A 21040-nucleotide genomic window follows, 5' to 3' on the forward strand; every position below is an offset into this window, starting at 1 on the left:
CCACCACTGCTTAGATAAAACAGAATACTTGAAGTTACTAGTTACAGAGAATAGGAATCTATACACTCATACCATATGAGAAAGGAAAATTTGTTTTTCTCCTCCCTGTGTTGAGGGAGTGCTGGGAGAGTCCCAGAGCACATTCCTTTGTGTCCTGGCTTCTTAGATAGTATTAACAAGACTTTTTCTGGGTCTGGGCTGTGCCTGTTGCTGCCTCTGGGATAAGTCATCCTAATACAGGAAAGCTTATTTCTCTTTCTTTTTAATTTTATTTTTCTTTCTTTAATTTCCTGCCTCACAGGAGCATCACAGAAAGAAGTGAATGCCCAAAGCAGTGGTGAGATTTGAGAGCACATTATACCACCCTAATAGGTGAAAGGGAGGAGTAGAGGGGCACTTCTGGAAGAACACATGACTTCAAAGATAAATGGGTCCTATGAGAATAAGTGGAAGATTTGTAACAGTGTCTGTCTGAGTATAGTACTGACTTCCCCTGCTCTCCCTGATAAGATGAAATCATTCCTGGTTGATGAAACTTCTGGGAGGGGATTTATGACAATTGAGTTTCTTTTTGGGAGGATCTGTTTTTAGACAGATAAGGGAACTCCAGAGAAAGCTTCTTCCTGTATTTCTTCATTCTCAGATGTCTTCAATTCAAAATAATCTTTATGCTACTATATCTCATCTGGACAATCCTTAAGGGATTATATTTAGTTTTGCAAGAGATAGGCTTTTAACCTCACTTGTTACCAAGAAAAATGGTAACAACTAATTCTAAACATTTCTTTTCTTTCTGAAGAAACTTTTTTTCCATAAAAAGTAAGTTGGTTTTTGTTTGGGGTCTTTTAAGGAAATAATTTTGCCAATAGAAATGCCAAATATTATAATTTCATATTTTTATGTAGTTTGTCCATCTGAAATGTAACAAATGCATCAAGATAAGTGTATATTTATTTGCTAGTGGTGAAGTGTTTTTAAGTAAACAGTTGGGGAGAGTTAGGTAATTGACATTGTTGGCAAATGTAAGGATTGAAAACCTTTGGTAATAAAGTTTCATGTGGGCTGGATGCAGTGGCTCAGGCCTGTAATCCAAGCACTTTAGGAGGCTGAGGTGGGAGGATCACTTGAGCCCAGGAGTTTGAGACCAACCTGGGCAACACAATGAGACCTCATCTCTACAGATAATAAAAAAAAAAAATTAACTGGCTGTGGTGGTGTGTGCCTGTGGTCCCAGGTACTCAAGAGGCTGCAGTGGGAGGATTGCTGGAGCCCAGGAAATCAAGTCTGCAGTGAGCTGGGATCACACTACTGCACTCCAACCTTCCAGCCTAGGCAAGAGAGTGAGACCCTGTCTAAAAAAAAAAAAGTTTCATGCTAGCATTTATTTTAAAAGGAGGGTTGGGAATGAGAGAAACAAAAGAACTTTGTGTTGAGGTCAAAACAAGCTGTCCTGGATCCAAGCTAGACTCCCCAGGCTGTCATCAAACTGCTAATTACATTTATTTTTCTTGATGTTGTGTAACTCTCAGTATTTGCTCTGTCTCCATATGAAGGATTGGATAGTGTGTTCTTGAGAGAAATTATTTCCCTTTCCTCTTTTTTCTAATGACTAATGTTAAATCTCCATGTTTTTGAGTAAATCCTATTTCCAACTATGCTTATATACATTTGTTTCATTCATATTTGTTAATATAGATTTATATAACTCATGCAAATAAATTAGCTGGAGGAAAAGTCAGAAACTCTTATTTGTAAAATTAATTTCTAATCAGTTATAGCTGTGAACCAAAAATAATCAAAAGGGTCAGAATCTAATTTTTTTTTTTTTTGAAACGATGTCTCGCTCTTGTCCCCCAGGCTAGAGTGCAATGGCACGATCTTTGCTCACTGCAACCTCCACCTCCCGGGTTCAAGCAATTCTCCTGCCTCAGCCTCTCGAGTAGCTGGGATTATAGGCGCCTGCCACCACACCTGGCTAATTTTTGTGTTTTTAGTGGAGACAGGGTTTCGCCATGTTGGCCAGGATGGTCTCAAACTCCTAACCTCAGGTGATCCACCCGCCTTGGCCTCCCAAAGTGCTGGGATTACAGGTGTAAGCCACTGCGCCCCATCCAGAATCTAATTTAAAGAGAGTTTATTCAGGTGCAAAGCGTAAGGGTAGCCATCTGAGGACCAGTGCTACACCAAAGAATGGTGATAAGTGCTTCTGGTATGGGAGAAATGAGGATTATTTATATAGGCAAAACAGAGGTGTTGAACAGGATTACAGCATTTTTGTACAAAGGGTAACATACAGATATTTGATTGGCTACTGTTGATTACACTCTAAGTGGGTTGTCCAACATTCTGTTGTAAACAGGTAACAGTCACAAAGGTCTCTTTCTCCATATCATTTAGACTAGATTTGAATAAAGAATAGGGAGTCTTGACTGGGCGTGGTGTCTCAGGCCTATAATCCCAGAACCTTGGAAGGCTGAGGTGGCAGGATCACTTGAGTCCAGGAGTTCAAGACCAGCCGGGAAACATAGTGAGATTCTACCTCTACAAAACAATTTTGAAAATCAGTCAGGTGTGGAGTTGCACACCTGTTGTTCTAGCTACTCTGGAGGCTGAAGTGGAAGGGTAATTTGAGCCTAGGAGTTCAAGGTCACAGTGAGCTTATGATCACATCAGTGTACTCCAGCCTGGGTGACAGAGCAAGATCTTGTGTCTTTAAAAAAAAAAAAAAAGTAGGGAGTCTAGTTAATGTGTAACATCTCAGCACAGAAGTCAGAAAGCAGTGGTCATGCACCAAAGAAAAAACAATCATGTTACATGAGTCCTCTTTCAGGGCTTAACTTTTCCCTTTGGCATAATAAATTTGGAAGGTCCTAAATTTTTATTTTCTTTTTACATAGCTCTCTTCAACTATCAGACTTTTATTTATTCATTTATTTTAGAGAGAGGGGCTTCCTCTGTCGCTCAGGCTGGAGTGCAGTGGTGCAAGTATAGCTCACTACAGCCTACAGTTCCTGGGCTTAAGCAGTGCTCCCACCTCAGTTCCTAAATAGCTAGAACTACAGGCATGCGCCACCACGCCTGGCTAACTTTTTTTTTTTTTTTTCTGTCGTAGAGACAGGGCCTTGTTCTGTTGCTAATGGGGGGCCTTAAACTCCTGGCCTCAAGTAATCCTCCCACTTTATCCTTCCAAAGTGATGGGATTACAGGGATGAACCTTGTGCTTGGCTCAGCTATCAGATTTTAAACCTTTCTTTACTTGGAAAATTAAAGACAGATATTTGTTTTTCAGTTAGCCAAGGAGCAACCTTGAAATACAATATCCTTTTATTAAACTTCTTTTGAGGGGGAAAGTAAGTTATAATTTTTTTATTAGAAAATAAATATACTAGGCCAGGCGTGGTGGCTCATGCCTTTAATCCCAGCCCTTTGGGAGGCCCAGGTGCGTGGATCACTTGAGGTCAGGAGTTCGAGATCAGCCTGGCCAACATAAGACCCTGTCTCTACTAAAAATACAAAAATTAGCCCGGCGTGGTTTTGCATGCCTGTAATCCCAGCTACTGTAGAGGCTGAGGCAGGAGAATCGTTTGAACCTAGGAAGTAGAGGTTGCAGTGAGCCAAGATCATACCACTGCACTCCAACCTGGGCGACAGAGTGAATGAGACTCTGTCTCAAAAAAAAAGAAATGTGAACAACTAGATCAAAAGAGATACCCAGATACTTCATCCCCTCCCTAAAATAGTTGTAGAGCAATAGGAAAACAAAAGGTACGTAAATTTTTCATTTTCTGACTTTTATAGAGCCTTTAAGAATTATGTGATTTCTCTATAAAATGCATGCAGAAGTAGGGATACTCAATGTCCACCTTAAAGATTGGTTAAGCTTCAAATCAAGTTTAGGCCAAACTAGAGTTTCTACAGTAGAAATCTTTTCTGTCCTCAGTATTTTATCCTAGTTTTTTAATATTTTTGAAAATATTGACACTTAATCTTTTGCCTCAATCTTGAAACCTTAATATGTTTGCAAATTTTAGAGATCCATATGGGCAGACTCTAGTCAATGAACATATTACTTGGGTACTTATAGCAAATGGTTTTTAACTTGGTGTATTTGTTGCTCACATTATTTTTTTTGTGTAGATCATATGCCTGTGACTCAGAAGGAACCGGAAAACAAATCCAATGCATTTCCCTCTACATCATATGAAAACTCCTTTCCAGAAGACAGTACATTTCTGTATGTATATAAATTCTTTGTTATTCATGCTTTTGCTCCTACAGATTTCTTCTTTATAAATCACTTGACATTAGAATAGATGAAATATACAAAAAACATTTTTCCCATTAAAGCTTTAAAAGTTGTATATTTTAGTTTTTTATGTAGAATAGAATTTCATGAGTCTGAATAGGTTATTGAATATTCCTAGTTAATCAAGTGTTTTTATAAAGTTTAGCTTAAGATGTCTTTGTGTATTTTATTTTTTAATACACTGAAATCTACCAAGTAGTGTGTTTTTGTTCTGTTTTGTTTTTCGTTTTACTGCTTAGATTATCTGGAGAATTTAAAAATGTCAAAGTGTTTCTTTCAGTATCAGTTGAGTTTTCAAAATGCGTAACAGCTCTTAAGTAGTGTCTAAAAGTTTATGGGAATAGACTAAATTTTTCTGACCTTCCCTTTCTCATTTTATCATTACTTTCCATAAAGATTCTTTGGCATAAAGGAGAATTGCATAAGAGTGAATCTGATACTCTGACACGTAGTCTTTATTTTTAGTGGGTAATACCTGGGCCTAACCCTTCAAGTACTAATTACAGGGAAGTTTCTGAAAGTTCTCTAGAGTAGAGAACATAGTTTCAAAAAACAAAAAAGTATCTTTAGACAGAAACTTCTTTGTTACCCTAATTTCATTTGTTCTTTCAGCTCAATATTAAATTGACCAAAAAAAACTAAATATATAATTATTTTTTTATTTTCATGCCTGTGAGTGTTGTAGATAGACACTATTTCATATGATTTGGATTTACAAATATTAGAGATGTCATTGCAGTTTGAGTGGGTCTCAAAAGGCCCATAAAATTACTTTAAAATGCTCTCAGAGAAAGCTAAGTTCACACTTTAGCTCCTTAATTGGCCATTTCAGTGGCTCACAGAACAGTTTTTTTTCCTAGAAATTCTGACCTTTTAATATACAGTGTAAAATTTCGTGAGTTTTTAAGAACAAATTCACTCAGTCTAAATCTAAATTAAATTTTCATGTAAATTTTCTTTTCTTTTTATTTTTTTTTTTATTATACTTTAGGGTTTTAGGGTACATGTGCACAATGTGCAGGTTTGTTACATATGTATACATGTGCCATGTTGATTTCCTGCACCCATTAACTCGTCATTTAGCATTAGGTGTATCTCCTAATGCTGTCCCTCCCCCCTCCCCCCACCCCACAACAGTCCCCAGAGCGTGATGTTCCGCTTCCTGTGTCCATGAGTTCTCATTGTTCAATTCCCACCTATGAGTGAGAACATGCGGTAAATTACCACCAAACAACTGTCGACCAAACAGTTATCTATATATTTAGATATTATATTTTAAACTTAAATACAGGAGTGGTTTATTCCTGTGAAGTATCATTTTTTAGTTTAAGTTCATTATACCAGCTTATCAGAATCTTTTTGAATTTTGGAATATTTTTTGTCCCTTTTAGCTTATCATCTTGTACAAATAAATAAGCTTTCTAATCTTCATTATGGTCACTGAAAACAATATGGAACAGGACATGACCAAAGATAAAAACCCTGTGGCTGGCTCACTACTAGACATTCTTTTTATTACGCTTCAGAAAGAACTGTTTAAGCAACTGTGAATTTACTTCTACTGTTGTCCCGCCTGCACTTCTCACTTACAAAGTGGTCATGAAAAATCAAGGTTCACTGCCATAGCGTTCTGTGGCATTGCCAGACATTATTCAGACTTATTGAAAACTTTGTCAAAAGAGAAAATTCAGTTAATTTGGATTTTTCTCACCTACTTGTTGACTCAGCACCTAGTGTTGGCCTTTTAAATTCAAAATATTTAGAAGTCACACACTTGATGCCTTCTTCTAGAGTTTTTAAGAGACCAGTGTTAAGCTAACCTTTCTATATTTTCTGTAGCCTGTCCTCCTTCCCTTTTTAAAAATCAGGGCAGCTAGAACTTGAGTATAAGTGGTCAAAGAAAAAATAGGGCAGTATTGTTTTATTTTTAATTTTTCTATATTTGAAGTTTTTTTTCCAGACCTTGAGATTTAATTTGTAGAGTCTTCTATATGCTTAAATAAACTTGAGTTCTAGTACCCTCTCTTTAACTGTCACAGACTTCAGTTTCTTTTTATTTTTTTCCTCGTTTCCAACTTGAGAGCCATACTTACAGATGGAAAAGACAAAGGCAGAATTGTTTTTGAGAAACCCTTCTCTTTGTTATCAGTTAACCTTATCTTTCTCCTAATAGATTATTTTCTTGTTCTAAGCATAGCTTTAGTTGTTTTTTTTTGTTGTTGTTATTTTATTAGCATTTTTGGAAACCTCAGTTCTTACTAGGCTTTGTGATACTTTTCTTACAGTTTCATACCAATGTTTCATATTCATAATTAGCTGTCTTCTTTTGTATGTATACTTTTAAAAATCCGAGCTTCCAAGAAAAATTGAGTTGGTTTCTTTAACGGTTTTCCCATCTCTTTAGGACTGTTTGTAATTATATAATCAGAATTTCATTTCCTTAATCTCCCATCTCTCTTGTACTGTCTTGACACTCAGAGGCTTTTTTTGAGATTATACCTAACTTTTGAGTTGAGCTTTCTGAGATCTTTTCAGATGAAGGGACATGTCTTATTAGGCTTAGGATTTTCTTCCTTTGCCATTAAGAATTCCAAGGAAGCATTTCATTCTTGACCGGAATTATGTTTAAATAATTCCTTTTATATTTCCTCTGCAGGCCAGAAGTTTATTTGCTTGTTTTACTTTCAGTATTTAAACCCTCTTAGCAGCCCAGTGGTCACATAGGTTGCCTGGTAAACTAAATGTTCAATAACTTAAGCCAGGGATTCTCAGCCCCAGCTAAACTGCTCAAGATTAGGCTGAGCGTGGTGGCTCACACCTGTAATCCCAGCACTTTGGGAGGTTAAGGCGGGAGGATCACTTGAGCCCAAAATTTCAAGACTAGCCTGGGCAACATGGCAAAACCCTATCTCTACAAAAAAATAACAAAAATTAGCCAGGCTTGGTGGCACATGCCTGTGGTCCCAGCTACTTGGGAGGCTGAGGTGTATCACCTAAGTCCGGAAGATCAAGGCTGCAGCGAGCCATGATCACGCCTCCGCACTCTAGCTTGGGTGACAGAGTGAGAGCCTATTTCAAAAAAAGATTATACAAACTATCAATGGAAAACCCCAGGATGAAATCTTGGGTCTAATAGGACACAGGCTTCAGGCTTTTGGTGTTTTTTGTGGGGTTTTTTTGTTTTCTTTTTTTTTTTTTTTTTTTGAGACAGCAGAGTCTCAGTGTCTCGCTGGGTGGACTGCAGTGGCACATAGTCACAACTCACTGTAGGCTTGACACCCTAAGCTCAAGCAATCCTTCCTCCCCAGACTCTCAAGTAGCTAGGACTACAGGTGCATACCACCATACCTGGCTAATTTTTAACATTTTTTTTTGTAGCAATGTGATCTCACTATGTTGCCCAGGCAGGTCGTGAACTCCTAGTCTCAAGCAGTCCTCCCTCCTCAGCTTCCCAAAGTGCTGGGATTACAGGCACGAGCCACCACACCCAGCCAGTATTTTATTCTTGAGTTGAACTGAATTTCTGCTCCACATATGTGAGTTATGACATAGGTAACTGTAAAAAAAAAAAAGTATTACTTCAGTGATAATTCTTTTAAAAGGATATTTACTTTTGTGATTTTAGAAGTCTGAATTCCCTTTTTTTTTGGTCAAGTATAAACTTTGGTTTGTCAGGAGTACATACCTATTCAAGCTAGCTTAAGTAGTGGAATTTATTAGAAGTGTACGAGGTGTGCAGCTTTGGTTAGCATACTGGGTGACATTGGGCTTGCACCACTGCTTAAAGACACAGGTGTAAATTTAAGCCATTATATGGCTTTTTACATGACATGCACACAAACCCAAAAGATTATTTAAAAAAAAAAACATGCACACACATGTACCTACACATACAGACACACATATATATAAATAAAATAGGTCTTGAAGAACAGAAAATGTAACACAGCAGGCCATGTAAACACTGGAATAGGAACTCAAAAGTCAGTACCTAAGGTCAGGGTTGACACAGTCTCAACTCTACTTCTATCTGTTACCAGTAGGTTTCTTCTCTTTCCACATGACCAAACATAGCTGCTCCAGCTAAACTCTAACCTTCTAGTGCAAATGTTATCTCATGTGACATATATATATATAATTTTTTTTTTTTTTTTTAAATAGAGACAGGGTCTAGTCATGTTGCTCAGGCTGATCTTGATCTCCTGGGCTCAATGAATCCTCCCACCTCGGCCTGCTGCAGTGCTGGGATTACAGGCATGAGCCACCACACCCAACCATTTTTTTAATATCTTAATTTAAATTATTGAAAGAGACAGTATAAAAAGCCCAGTATGTATACAAGATCCAACATCTTTGAGTACACTGAAATTAATAATATACCTGACTTTCAGAAGAGGATGACTAAAGAAGGGACTGAGCAAAATACCAGATTTACCTACTGCAGTCTTTTGATGAATACAGTATACATTCTTGTTTTAAAATATGCCCCCTTAACGGTCATAGAGGATAGAATGACTTCTTACTTTAGCCTTGCCAAAAGCTAGGTAATCAGTTGGCAGCCTCCAAGCCATGTTCCACGTTGATGTTCAGGGTGACTAACGACACCCTGAACAATTGTCAAATCATATGCAAACTGAGAAATCCTTACCCAGAGACTGGCAAGCAGGTCCAGACAGCCATGGACTTCTCCTTCTCACTACTTACTCCTTATCCTCTGTTTACCTCTAGCACTTTTAATCAATGACTGGGTTTAGAATACTGTATATAGAATTGGTTTTGTTTATTTCTGTTTTTTTTTTTTTTCAGTAATGTATCTTCACACCTAAATAAAGTTAACCCTCCTCTCCATAAAACTAGGATGAAATTAGGTTACTTTATTCTTAAGACTTGTAAGTTGGGTTTTTTCCTTCTATTTAGTAAAATGAAGCACAGATAAGAAAATAATCTTTTCTAAGGTTTATGCTAGTGTCATATTTTTATGCTTTTCTCCTCCTTTTCTGTTTTTTCTCTTCTCCTCCTACTCCTCCCTAACTCTTCTTAAATGTAAAACATGTATTTCTCAGTGTTAATTGCTCAGTAACTAGAGTCTTGTATCTCCTAGTTTTTATTTGTTAGTCATAAGGAGAATACTTTTAAGCTAGTTTGGCTTTCTTGAAATGTAAATTCCAAATTACAAGTTTTACCAGCGTATTTACTATTACAAATTTTAGTCTTAAGTAGTTCTAATTGTATATTGTTCCAGTAGTGGCTAACTTGGAGTTATATTTGTTGTGTCATATGAGGAAATTACGTAAAGGACATTAAACTACTATTCAAATATTAGTTGTTATTTAAGAACTAAGGATAACCCAGATACTTTCTCACATATATCCTGAATTAATCCCTTCATATTCCAAGAAAAATTTATTGAGTCATCTACATTAATATTTAATGTTCTCCTTCCTCCAAAGAGCAAAACAGGAACCAAAAAATGCATACCTGAGGCCAGGCGCAGTGGCTCATGCTTGTAATCCTAGTACTTTGGGAGGCCAAGGCAGGCAGATCACTTGAGCTCAGGAGTTTGAGGCTAGCCTGGGCAACATGGTGAGACCCCATCTCTACCAAAAATGCAAAAAATTAGCTGGGTATCATGACGCCCGTCATCCCAGCTACTCGAAAGGCTGAAGTGGGAGGATTGCATGAGCCCAGGAGGCAGAGGTTGTGGGGAACCAAGATTGCACCACTGCACTCCAGCCTGGGTGACAGAGTAAGACCCTGTCGCCAAAAAAAAAAAAAAAAAAAAAATTCATAGGCAAAATGTCAAATGACATTTACAGAATAATATACTACAGAATCCAATTTGAAACATACTTATTTGGTTAAGTCAAGTTGAAAAGGACAACAGAACAGTTTACTATCTCATAAATCTCTAAGTGTGTAAGTAACTTGAGAGTGAGTAACCTATATCAAAACAAAGAACAAGGCCATGAGAACCTAAGGAATGTATTACAGTGAATTCTGAATGAAAGAAAATAGGGTGTTTTATCTCAGATAGACAAATAAATAGAATATCCAGAGTTCAGATTATACCATAATTCCTTATAAAAAAAGTGGTAAGAAGGAACTTGACACCTAATAATAGGGAACAAGTAGGTTCCAGATACCACCTTTGAAAAACAAGAAGATATTGGATACTAAAATCAAGGGCCAGGCATGGTGGCTCACACCTATAATCCCAGCAGTTTGGGAGGCCGAGGCGGGTGGGTCACTTGAGGTCAAGAGTTTGAGACCAGCCTGGCCCACATGGCAAAACCCTGTCTCTACTAAAAATACAAAAATTAGCTGGGTGTGGTGGCACATGCCTGTAATCCCAGCTACTTGGGAGGCTGAGGCACAAGAATCACTTGAACCTGGGAAGCAGAGGTTGCAGTGAGCCGAGGTCATGCCACTGCATTCCAGCCTGGGCAATAGAGTGAAACTCACTCTCTCTCAAAAAAAAAAAAAAGATTTCTAAATAAATTATAGTACATCCTTTTACCTATTAGACTCTGAAATCCAAAAGCATCAAGATCCACCTGATTGATGAAGCTCTGTGAAAACAGGCACTCTCATTTATTGCTGAAGAAACTGACACTATGGAGAACAATTTGGCAATATTAATGAAATAACTAATCCATTTGCCTTGTGACCTAGCACTCCCACTTCTGGGAATATGTTCTGCAACAGTATCTTTACACGTATGAAATTGTTATTAATAGATTCATAATTTTGTAGCAAAGATTATTACAATAAAATTACTTATTAAAAGATCACTGTATAAGCTTACCATATATGTTCTAAAAGATCACTGTGTAAGTTAACTAGTCCACTATTGTGGTCTAGCCTGTACTATACATGTTATGGAAGATTGTCCATTATTGCAGGCTAGGTAATTAAATTGTGGACTTAACGCAAAGGATTACTATACAGTCAGAGAAAGGATGAGGAAGCTCCATATCTGCACATCCAGTATGGTAGCCATTAGCTACATGTGGCTGTTTAAATCTGAATTAATCAAAATTAGATAAAATTTAAAAATTCAGTTCTTTGGTCGTGCTAGCTACATTTAAAAGTGCTCAGTAACCACATGTGCCCACTGGCTACCAAATCGGACAGCACAGGTATAGACCATTTCTATCAATGGAGGAAGTTTTTTTGGATGGCACTGCTTTATATAGTGTATTAGTCCATTTTCACGCTGCTGATAAAAACATACCCAAGACCAGGCAATTTACAAAAGAAGGAGGTTTAATGGACTTACAGTTCCACATGGCTGGGGAGACCTCACACTCATGGCAGAAGGCAAGCAAGAGCAAGTCACATCTTACGTAGATGGTGACAGGCAAAGAGCTTGTGCAGGGAAACTCCCCCTTATGTTACCATCAGATCTCGTGAGACTTATTCACTATCACGAGAATAGCACGAGAAAGACCTGCCCCCATGATTCAGTTACCTCCCACCAGGTCCCTCCCACAACACATGGGAATTCAAGATGAGATTTGGGTAGGGACACAGCCAAACCATATCATAGAGCAAATACAACACATCTCTAAAATACCTGTATTATAATACATTACAGACACCTAAAGATAGAAAATACTATGTAAAACAAAGCTCAGATTATTTGTGAAAGTTTAAAACTTGATTTCCAAATAAAAGGAAGCTTTTCACGGATTTTTTTTTTTTTTTTTTTAAGAAAGGATCTCCTTTCTAAGAAAGGATCTGTCACCCAGGCTGGAGTGCAATGGTGTGATCATGATTCACTGTAGCCTCAACCTCCCGAGTCCAAGTGATCCTCCCACCTCAGCCCCCGAAGTACCTAGAACTACAGGCATGCACCACCACACCTTACTAATTTTGTTTACCTCTTGTAGGGACGAGGTTTCACTGTGTTGCCCAGGCTGATCTTGAGCTCCTGAGCTCAAGCAAGCCTTCCGTCTTGGCCTCTCAAAGTGCTGGGATTACAGTTGTGAGCCATCACACCCTGCTGACTTTTTTTTTTTTTTTTCATTAATAGCCACCCCATTTTCTCCTGTCAGTTTGCCATTTTTTCAGATGTATCAATATGACTGTGAGGTAGATTACATATTATGGAAAGAATTCAGTTGGTACTATTGTTGAAGGCAAACAGTATAAAGATTCTTGATGAATAAGTTTTCAGCCAGCCTTTGTTTTTTTGCATGCAAAGAGCTTGATCTCAGCATGCCTGAAGAAGTAACTTTCTTCAGTGCTTTATTGATTGCATGCTCTAAATGAACTCTAAATTTGCTAGGTGCTATGAAATACCTAACAGAAAGTTAGAGCTGTAATCACAGCTTCCTGGAATATTCTGAAATTAGGTATAAGGCAGACCTGGTGCATGCCTGTACCAGCTATTTGGGAAGCTGAGGCAGGAGGATCACTTGGGGACAAGAGTTGAAGGCTGCTGTGTGCTGTAATCACACCTGTGAATGGCCACTGCACTCCAGCCTGTGCAACATAGCAAGACCCCATCTCTGAGAAAAGTTTTAAAAATAGATATAATCTTTATATGGGTGTAGAACATCTTAAAATGTGTATCTTAGAGTCTGGCTTATTTTAATATTGTCTAAGAAGATAGGAAATAATTACAGTTTTTTTTTAATTTTTATTATTATACTTTAGGTTTTAGGGTATATGTGCACAGTGTGCAGGTTTGTTACATATGTATCCATGTGCCATGTTGATTTCCTGCACCCATTAACTCGTCATTTAGCATTAGGTATATCTCCTAATGCTGTCCCTGCCCCCTCCCCCACCCCCACAACAGTCCCCGGAGTGTGATATTCCCCTTCCTGTGTCCATGAGTTCTCATTGTTCAATTCCCACCTATGAGTGAGAACATGCGGTGTTTGGTTTTTTGTCCTTGTGATAGTTTACTGAGAATGATGTTTTCCAATTTCATCCATGTCCCTACAAAGGACATGAACTCATCAATTTTTATGGCTGCATAGTATTCCATGGTGTATATGTGCCACATTTTCTTAATCCAGTCTATCGTTGTTGGACATTTGGGTTGGTTCCAACTCTTTGCTATTGTGAATAGTGCCGCAATAAACATACGTGTGCATGTGTCTTTATAGCAGCATAATTTATAGTCCTTTGGGTATATACCCAGTAATGGGATGGCTGGGTCAAATGGTATTTCTAGTTCTAGATCCCTGAGGAATCGCCACACTGACTTCCACAATGGTTGAACTAGTTTACAGTCCCACCAACAGTGTAAAAGTATTCCTATTTCTCCACATCCTCTCCAGCACCTGTTGTTTCCTGATTTTTTAATGATGGCCATTCTAACTGGTGTGAGATGGTATCTCACTGTGGTTTTGATTTGCATTTCTCTGATGGCCAGTGATGATGAGCATTTCTTCATGTGTTTTTTGGCTGCATAAATGTCTTCTTTTGAGAAGTGTCTGTTCATGTCCTTTGCCCACTTTTTGATGGGGTTGTTTGTTTCTTTCTTGTAAATTTGTCTGAGTTCATTGTAGATTCTGGATATTAGCCCTTTGTCAGATGAGTAGGTTGCAAAAATTTTCTCCCATTCTGTAGGTTGCCTGTTCACTCTGACGGTAGTTTCTTTTGCTGTGCAGAAGCTCTTTAGTTTAATGAGATCCCATTTGTCGATTTTGGCTTTTGTTGCCATTGCTTTTGGTGTTTTAGACATGAAGTCCTTGCCCACGCCTATGTCCTGAATGGTATTGCCTAGGTTTTCTTGTAGGATTTTAATGGTTTTAGGTCTAACATTTAACTCTTTAATCCATCTTGAATTAATTTTTGTATAAGGTGTAAGGAAGGGATCCAGTTTCAGCTTTCTACATATGGCTAGCCAGTTTTCCCAGCACCATTTATTAAATAGGGAATCCTTTCCCCATTTCTTGTTTTTGTCAGGTTTGTCAAAGATCAGATAGTTGTAGATATGTGGCATCATTTCTGAGGACTCTGTTCTGTTCCATTGATCTATGTCTCTGTTGTGGTACCAGTACCATGCTGTTTTGGTTACTTTAGCCTTGTAGTATAGTTTGAAGTCAGGTAGTGTGATGCCTCCAGCTTTGTTCTTTTGGCTTAGGATTGACTTGGCGATGTGGGCTCTTTTTTGGTTCCATATGAACTTTAAAGTAGTTTTTTCCAATTCTGTGAAGAAAGTCATTGGTAGCTTGATGGGGATGGCATTGAATCTATAAATTACCTTGGGCAGTATGGCCTTTTTCACGATATTGATTCTTCCAACCCATGAGCATGGAATGTTCTTCCATTTGTTTGTATCCTCTTTTATTTCATTGAGCAGTGGTTTGTAGTTCTCCTTGAAGAGGTCCTTCACATCCCTTGTAAGTTGGATTCCTAGGTATTTTATTCTCTTTGAAGCAATTGTGAATGGGAGTTCACTCATGATTTGGCTCTCTGTTTGTCTGTGATTGGTGTACAAGAATGCTTGTGATTTTTGTACATTGATTTTGTATCCTGAGACTTTGCTGAAGTTGCTAATCAGCTTAAGGAGATTTTGGGCTGAGACAATGGGGTTTTCTAGATATACAATCATGTCATTTGCAAACAGGGACAATTTTACTTCCTCTTTTCCTAATTGAATACCCTTTATTTCCTTCTCCTGCCTGATTGCTCTGGCCAGAACTTCCAGCACTATGTTGAATAGGAGTGGTGAGAGAGGGCATCCCTGTCTTGTGCCAGTTTTCAGAGGGAATGCTTCCAGTTTTTGCCCATTCAGTATGATATTGGCTGTGGGTTTGTCATAGATAGCTCTTATTATTTTGAGATATGTCCCATCAATACCTAATTTATTGAGAGTTTTTAGCATGAAGGGTTGTTGAATTTTGTCAAAGGCCTTTTCTGCATCTATTGAGACAATCATGTGGTTTTTGTCCTTGGTTCTGTTTATATGCTGGATTACATTTATTGATTTGCATATGTTGAACCAGCCTTACATCCCAGGGATGAAGCCCACTTGATCATGGTGTATAAGCTTTTTGATGTGCTGCTGGATTCGGTTTGCCAGTATTTTATTGAGGATTTTTGCATCAATGTTCATCAAGGATATTGGTCTGAAATTCTCTTTTTTGGTTATGTCTCTGCCAGGCTTTGGTATCAGGACAATGCTGGCTTCCTAAAATGTGTTAGGGAGGATTCCCTCGTTTTCTATCGATTGGAATAGTTTTAGAAGGAATGGTACCAGTTCCTCCTTGTACCTCTGGTAGAATTCAGCTGTGAATCCATCAGGTCCTGGACTCTTTTTGGTTGGTAAGCTATTGATTATTGCCACAATTTCAGAACCTGTTATTGGTCTATTCAGAGATTCAACTTCTTCCTGGTTTAGTCTTGGGAGGGTGTATTTGTCGAGGAATTTATCCATTTCTTCTAGATTTTCTAGTTTATTTGCATAGAGGTGTTTGTGGTATTCTCTGATGGTAGATTGTATTTCTGTGGGATCAGTGGTGATATCCCCTTTGTCATTTTTTATTGCATCTATTTGATTCTTCTCTCTTTTCTTCTTTATTAGTCTTGCTAGTGGTCTATCAATTTTGTTGATCTTTTCGAAAAACTAGCTCCTGGATTCATTAATTTTTTGAAGGGTTTTTTGTGTCTCTATTTCCTTCAGTTCTGCTCTGATTTTAGTTATTTCTAGCCTTCTGCTAGCTTTTGAATGTGTTTGCTCTTGCTTTTCTAGTTCTTTTAATTGTGATGTTAGGGTGTCAATTTTGGATCTTTCCTGCTTTCTCTTGTGGGCATTTAGTGCTATAAATTTCCCTCTACACACTGCTTTGAACGTGTCCCAGAGATTCTGGTATGTTGTGTCTTTGTTCTCGTTGGTTTCAAAGAACATCTTTATTTCTGCCTTCATTTCATTATGTACCCAATAGTCATTCAGAAGCAGGTTGTTCAGTTTCCATGTAGTTGAGCAGTTTTGACTGAGTTTCTTAATCCTGAGTTCTAGTTTGATTGCACTGTGGTCTGAGAGACAGTTTGTTATAATCTCTGTTCTTTTACATTTGCTGAGGAGAGCTTTACTTCCAACTATGTGGTCAATTTTGGAATAGGTGTGGTGTGGTGCTGAAAAAAATGTATATTCTGTTGATTTGGGGTGGAGAGTTCTGTAGATGTCTATTAGGTCCACTTTGTGCAGAGCTGAGTTCAATTCCTGGATATCCTTGTTAACTTTCTGTCTCGTTGATCTGTCTAATGTTGACAGTGGGGTGTTAAAATTTCTCATTATTATTGTGTGGGAGTTTAAGTCCCTTTGTAGGTCACTCAGGACTTGCTTTATGAATCTGGGTGCTCCTGTGTTAGGTGCATATATATTTAGGATAGTTAGCTCTTCTTGTTGAATTGATCCCTTTACCATTATGTAATGGCCTTCTTTGTCTCTTTTGATCTTTGTTGGTTTAAAGTCTATTTTATCAGAGACTAGGATTGCAACCCCTGCCTTTTTTTGTTTTCCATTTGCTTGACAGATCTTCCTCCATCCCTTTATTTTGAGTCTATGTGTGTCTCTGCACATGAGATGAGTTTCCTGAATACAGCACACTGATGGGTCCTGACTCCTTATCCAGTTTGCCAGTCTGTGTCTTTTAATTGGAGCATTTAGCCCATTTACATTTAACGTTAATATTGTTATGTGTGAATCTGATCCTGTCATTATGATGTTAGTTGGTTATTTTGCTTGTTAGTTGATGCAGTTTCTTCCTAGCCTCAATGGTCTTTACAATTTGGCATGTTTTTGCAGTGGCTGGTACCGGTTGTTCCTTTCCATGTTTAGTGCTTCCTTCAGGAGCTCTTTTAGGGCAGGCCTGGTGGTGACAAAATCACTCAGCGTTTGCTTGTCTGTAAAGTATTTTATTTCTCCTTCACTTATGAAGCTTAGTTTGGCGGGATAGGAAATTCTGGGTTGAAAATTCTTTTCTTTAAGAATGTTGAATATCGGCCCTCACTCTCTTCTGGCTTGTAGAGTTTCTGCCGAGAGATCAGCTGTTAGTCTGATGGGCTTCCCTTTGTGGGTAACCCGACCTTTCTCTCTGGCTGCCCTTAACATTTTTTCCTTCATTTCAACTTTGGTGAATCTGACAATTATGTGTCTTGGAGTTGCTCTTCTCAAGGAGTATCTTTGTGGCGTTCTCTGTATTTCCTGAATCTGAATGTTGGCCTGCCTTGCTAGATTGGGGAAGTTCTCCTGGATAATATCTTGCAGAGTGTTTTCCAACTTGGTTCCATTCTCCCCGTCATTTTCAGGTACACCAATCAGACGTAGGTTTGGTCTTTTCACATAGTCCCAAATTTCTTGGAGGCTTTGTTCATTTCTTTTTATTCTTTTTTCTCTAAACTTCCCTTCTCACTTCATTTCATTCATTTCATCTTCCATCAGCGACACCCTTTCTTCCAGTTGATCGCATCTGCTACTGAGGCTTCTGCAATCTTCGCGTAGTTCTCAAAACTTGGCTTTCAGCTCCATCAGCTCCTTTAAGCCCTTCTCTCCATTGGTTATTCTAGTTATCCATTCTTCTAATTTTTTTTCAAAGTTTTTAACTTCTTTGCTATTGTTTTGAATTTCCTCCCGTAGCTCAGAGTAGTTTGATCGTCTGAAGCCTTCTTCTCTCAGCTCGTCAAAGTCATCTTCCATCCAGCTTTGTTCCATTGCTGGTGAGGAGCTGCGTTCCTTTGGAGGAGGAGAGGTGCTCTGCTTTTTAGAGTTTCCAGTTGTTCTGCTCTGTTTTTTCCCCATCTTTGTGGTTTTATCTACTTTTGGTCTTTGATGATGGTGATGTACAGATGGGTTTTTGGTGTGGATGTCCTTTCTGTTTGTTAGTTTTCCTTCTACCAGACAGGACCCTCAGCTGCAGGTCTGTTGGAGTTTACTAGAGGTCCACTCCAGACCCTGTTTGGCTGGGTGTCAGCAGCGGTGGCTGCAGAACAGCGGATTTTCGTGAGACCACAAATTCAGCTGTCTGATAGTTCATCTGGAAGTTTTGTCTCAGAGGAGTACCCGGCCGAGTGAGGTGTCAGTCTGTCCCTACTAGGGGGGTGCCTCCCAGTTAGGCTGCTCAGGGGTGAGGGACCCACTTTAGGAGGCAGTCTGTCTGTTCTCAGATCTCCAGCTGCGTGCTGGGAGAACCACTACTCTCTTCAAAGCTGTCAGTCAGACAGGGACATTTAAGTCTGTGGAGGTTCCTGCTGAGTTTTTGTTCGTCTGTGCCCTGCCCCCAGAGGTGGAGCCTACAGAGGCAGGCAGGCCTCCTTGAGCTGTGGTGGGCTCCACCCAGATCGAGCTTCCTGGCTGCTTTGTTTACCTAAGCAAGCCTGGGCAATGGCGGGCGCCCCTCCCCCAGCCTAGCTGCCGCCTTGCAGCTTGATCTCAGACTGCTGTGCTAGCAATCAGCGAGACTCCGTGGGCATAGGACCCTCCGAGCCAGGTGTGGGACACAATCTCCTAGTGTGCCGTTTTCCAGGCCCGTTGGAAAAGCGCAGTATTAGGGTGGGACTGACCCGATATTCCAGGTGCCGTCTGTTTCCCCTTTCTTTGACTAGGAAAGGGAACTCCCTGACCCCTTGCGCTTCCCGAGTGAGGCAATGCCTCGCCCTGCTTGGGCTCGGCTCGCACACAGTGCGCTTCACTGACTGTCCCACACCCACTGTTTGGCCCTCCCTAGTGAGGTGAAACCGGTACCTCGAACAGAAATGCAGAAATCGCCCGTCTTCTGTGTCGCTCAGGCTGGGAGCTGTAGACCGGAGCTGTTCCTATTCGGCCATCTTGGCTCCACTTACAGTTTTTTTAAAATGAGGAATTGAACGATAAATTTGAGATACTAATGAATAATTTATTCTAACAGAACAACAGAAAATAAGGAAATTGTCTCTCTTGAAGATAAAGTTGTAGACTTTAGAGAAAAAGACTCATCTTGGAATTTATCTTACCAAAGTCATGACTGCTCTGGTGCTTGTCTGATGAAAATGCCACTGAACTTGAAGGGAGAAAACCCTCTGCAGCTGCCAATCAAATGTCACTTCCAAAGACGACATGCAAAGACAAACTCTCATTCTTCAGCACTCCATGTGAGTTATAAAACCCCTTGTGGAAGGAGTCTACGAAACGTGGAGGAAGTTTTTCGTTACCTGCTTGAGACAGAGTGTAACTTTTTATTTACAGATAACTTTTCTTTCAATACCTATGTTCAGTTGGCTCGGAATTACCCAAAGCAAAAAGAAGTTGTTTCTGATGTGGATATTAGCAATGGAGTGGAATCAGTGCCCATTTCTTTCTGTAATGAAATTGACAGTAGAAAGCTCCCACAGTTTAAGTACAGAAAGACTGTGTGGCCTCGAGCATATTATCTAACCAACTTTTCCAGCATGTTTACTGATTCCTGTGACTGCTCTGAGGGCTGCATAGACATGTGAGTAGAAAAACATGCCATTTCAAAAAATCTTCTGAATGTAAGGACACTTGTTAAGAAGTCTTGCTATGTATTAATTTGTCTATTTAAAACCTTTTCAAGAGTTACAGTAAGACCAGGCATGGTGGCCCACGTATTTAATCCCAGCACTTTGGGAGACCGAGGTGGGAGGCCAGCTTGAGCAAAATGAGTTTGAGACCAGCCTGGGCAACATGGCAAAACCCCATCTTAACAAAAAATTTAAAAATTAGCTGGGTATGGTGGTGTGCACCTATAGTCCCAGCTACTCTGGAGGCTGGGGTGGGAGATCTGCTTGAGCCCAGGAGGTCAAGGATGCAGTGAGCTGTGATCACACAGTGTACCAGAGGCCTGGACAGCAAAGCAAGACCCTGTCTCCAAAAAATAAAAATAAAAATAAAAGAGTCTACAATGGGAAAATGAACTCTGTCACTAGCAGTAGGAAAAAAAACCTCTAATTGTTTGCCAAATATGGTAATTTGAAACATATTTCTTCCAAGGATGCATATTTCCTTTAATCTAGTACTAATACATTAAAAGATAATCAATAGCATTACAACAAATGATATTTAACAGTGCCAGACACTGTGACAAGTACCTTACATTCATTCTCTTAATCTTCACAAAAACCCATGAGGTAGGTAATATCTCAGTGTTACACATGAGGAAGTTGAGTCTCAGAGAAGTTAATTTGGAGAGGTCATAGAACAAATTGTAGAGACAGGATTTGAACCCATGTTCTTAACCGTTGGGTTATATGTTGCATTTTACTTTTAAAAATCATTTGCTGGCTAATGTGATGCTTATAACTAGTACTTTCTTTATCATAGTATAGTATTAGCATCCCATGAAAAAATGAAAACATGTTCTAATATATTAAGACTTTGAAAAACATTTTAAGGGTGTATAGTACACATACATTTGTAGGTATACAGATAAGAGTGGTGTTGCATTATATGTACATTTAATTTAATGCAAATTTAGCTACCCATACTTGGCAAAAAAAGAATAAGAGAATGATAAATAATTCAAATTGTATAATAATAGTTTTCACCATCCTCTAAGTTAATTGGAATATAAAATGAGAGCTATATCTACTGTTACCTCAGTTTGGCTCAGTTCCTTGAGGCCTCTCATAGAGGAAACCTCTCACTGTGCTGTTTTATTCTGTTTAAAAATATGTATTTTATTTTGTAAAGATTACCTCTAAATGTAACCCAACTACCTCATCTGGGGACTTCGCTCTCCAAAGGAATAGAAACAGGTACCTGCACAAGACTAGGAA

General features: G+C 38.9%; 1 protein-coding gene across 13 annotated transcripts in view; it reads left to right on the plus strand.

Moving 5' to 3' along the window:
* The window catches only part of SETDB2 (SET domain bifurcated histone lysine methyltransferase 2), a 93556-nt gene that overhangs the window by 19413 nt on the left and 53103 nt on the right, over positions 1 to 21040 (plus strand). For 8 of the 13 annotated variants that reach the window (XR_010116047.1, XR_010116046.1, XR_010116045.1 and 5 more), the window contains 3 exons: positions 302 to 337; positions 4138 to 4234; positions 19174 to 19737. Coding sequence is in view for 9 of the 13 variants with exons in the window: in XM_063619162.1 (XP_063475232.1) it covers positions 302 to 337; positions 4138 to 4234; positions 19174 to 19737 (697 nt within the window). In the remaining 4 variants the exon portion in view is untranslated. The remainder of the gene's footprint in view (positions 1 to 301; positions 338 to 4137; positions 4235 to 19173; positions 19738 to 21040) is intronic. The other 5 variants (XM_055244297.2, XM_063619161.1, XM_055244303.2 and 2 more) reach the window with 3 other exon arrangements.

This window comes from Symphalangus syndactylus, chromosome 15, assembly GCF_028878055.3.
Source record: "Symphalangus syndactylus isolate Jambi chromosome 15, NHGRI_mSymSyn1-v2.1_pri, whole genome shotgun sequence".
Taxonomy (NCBI): domain Eukaryota; kingdom Metazoa; phylum Chordata; class Mammalia; order Primates; family Hylobatidae; genus Symphalangus; species Symphalangus syndactylus.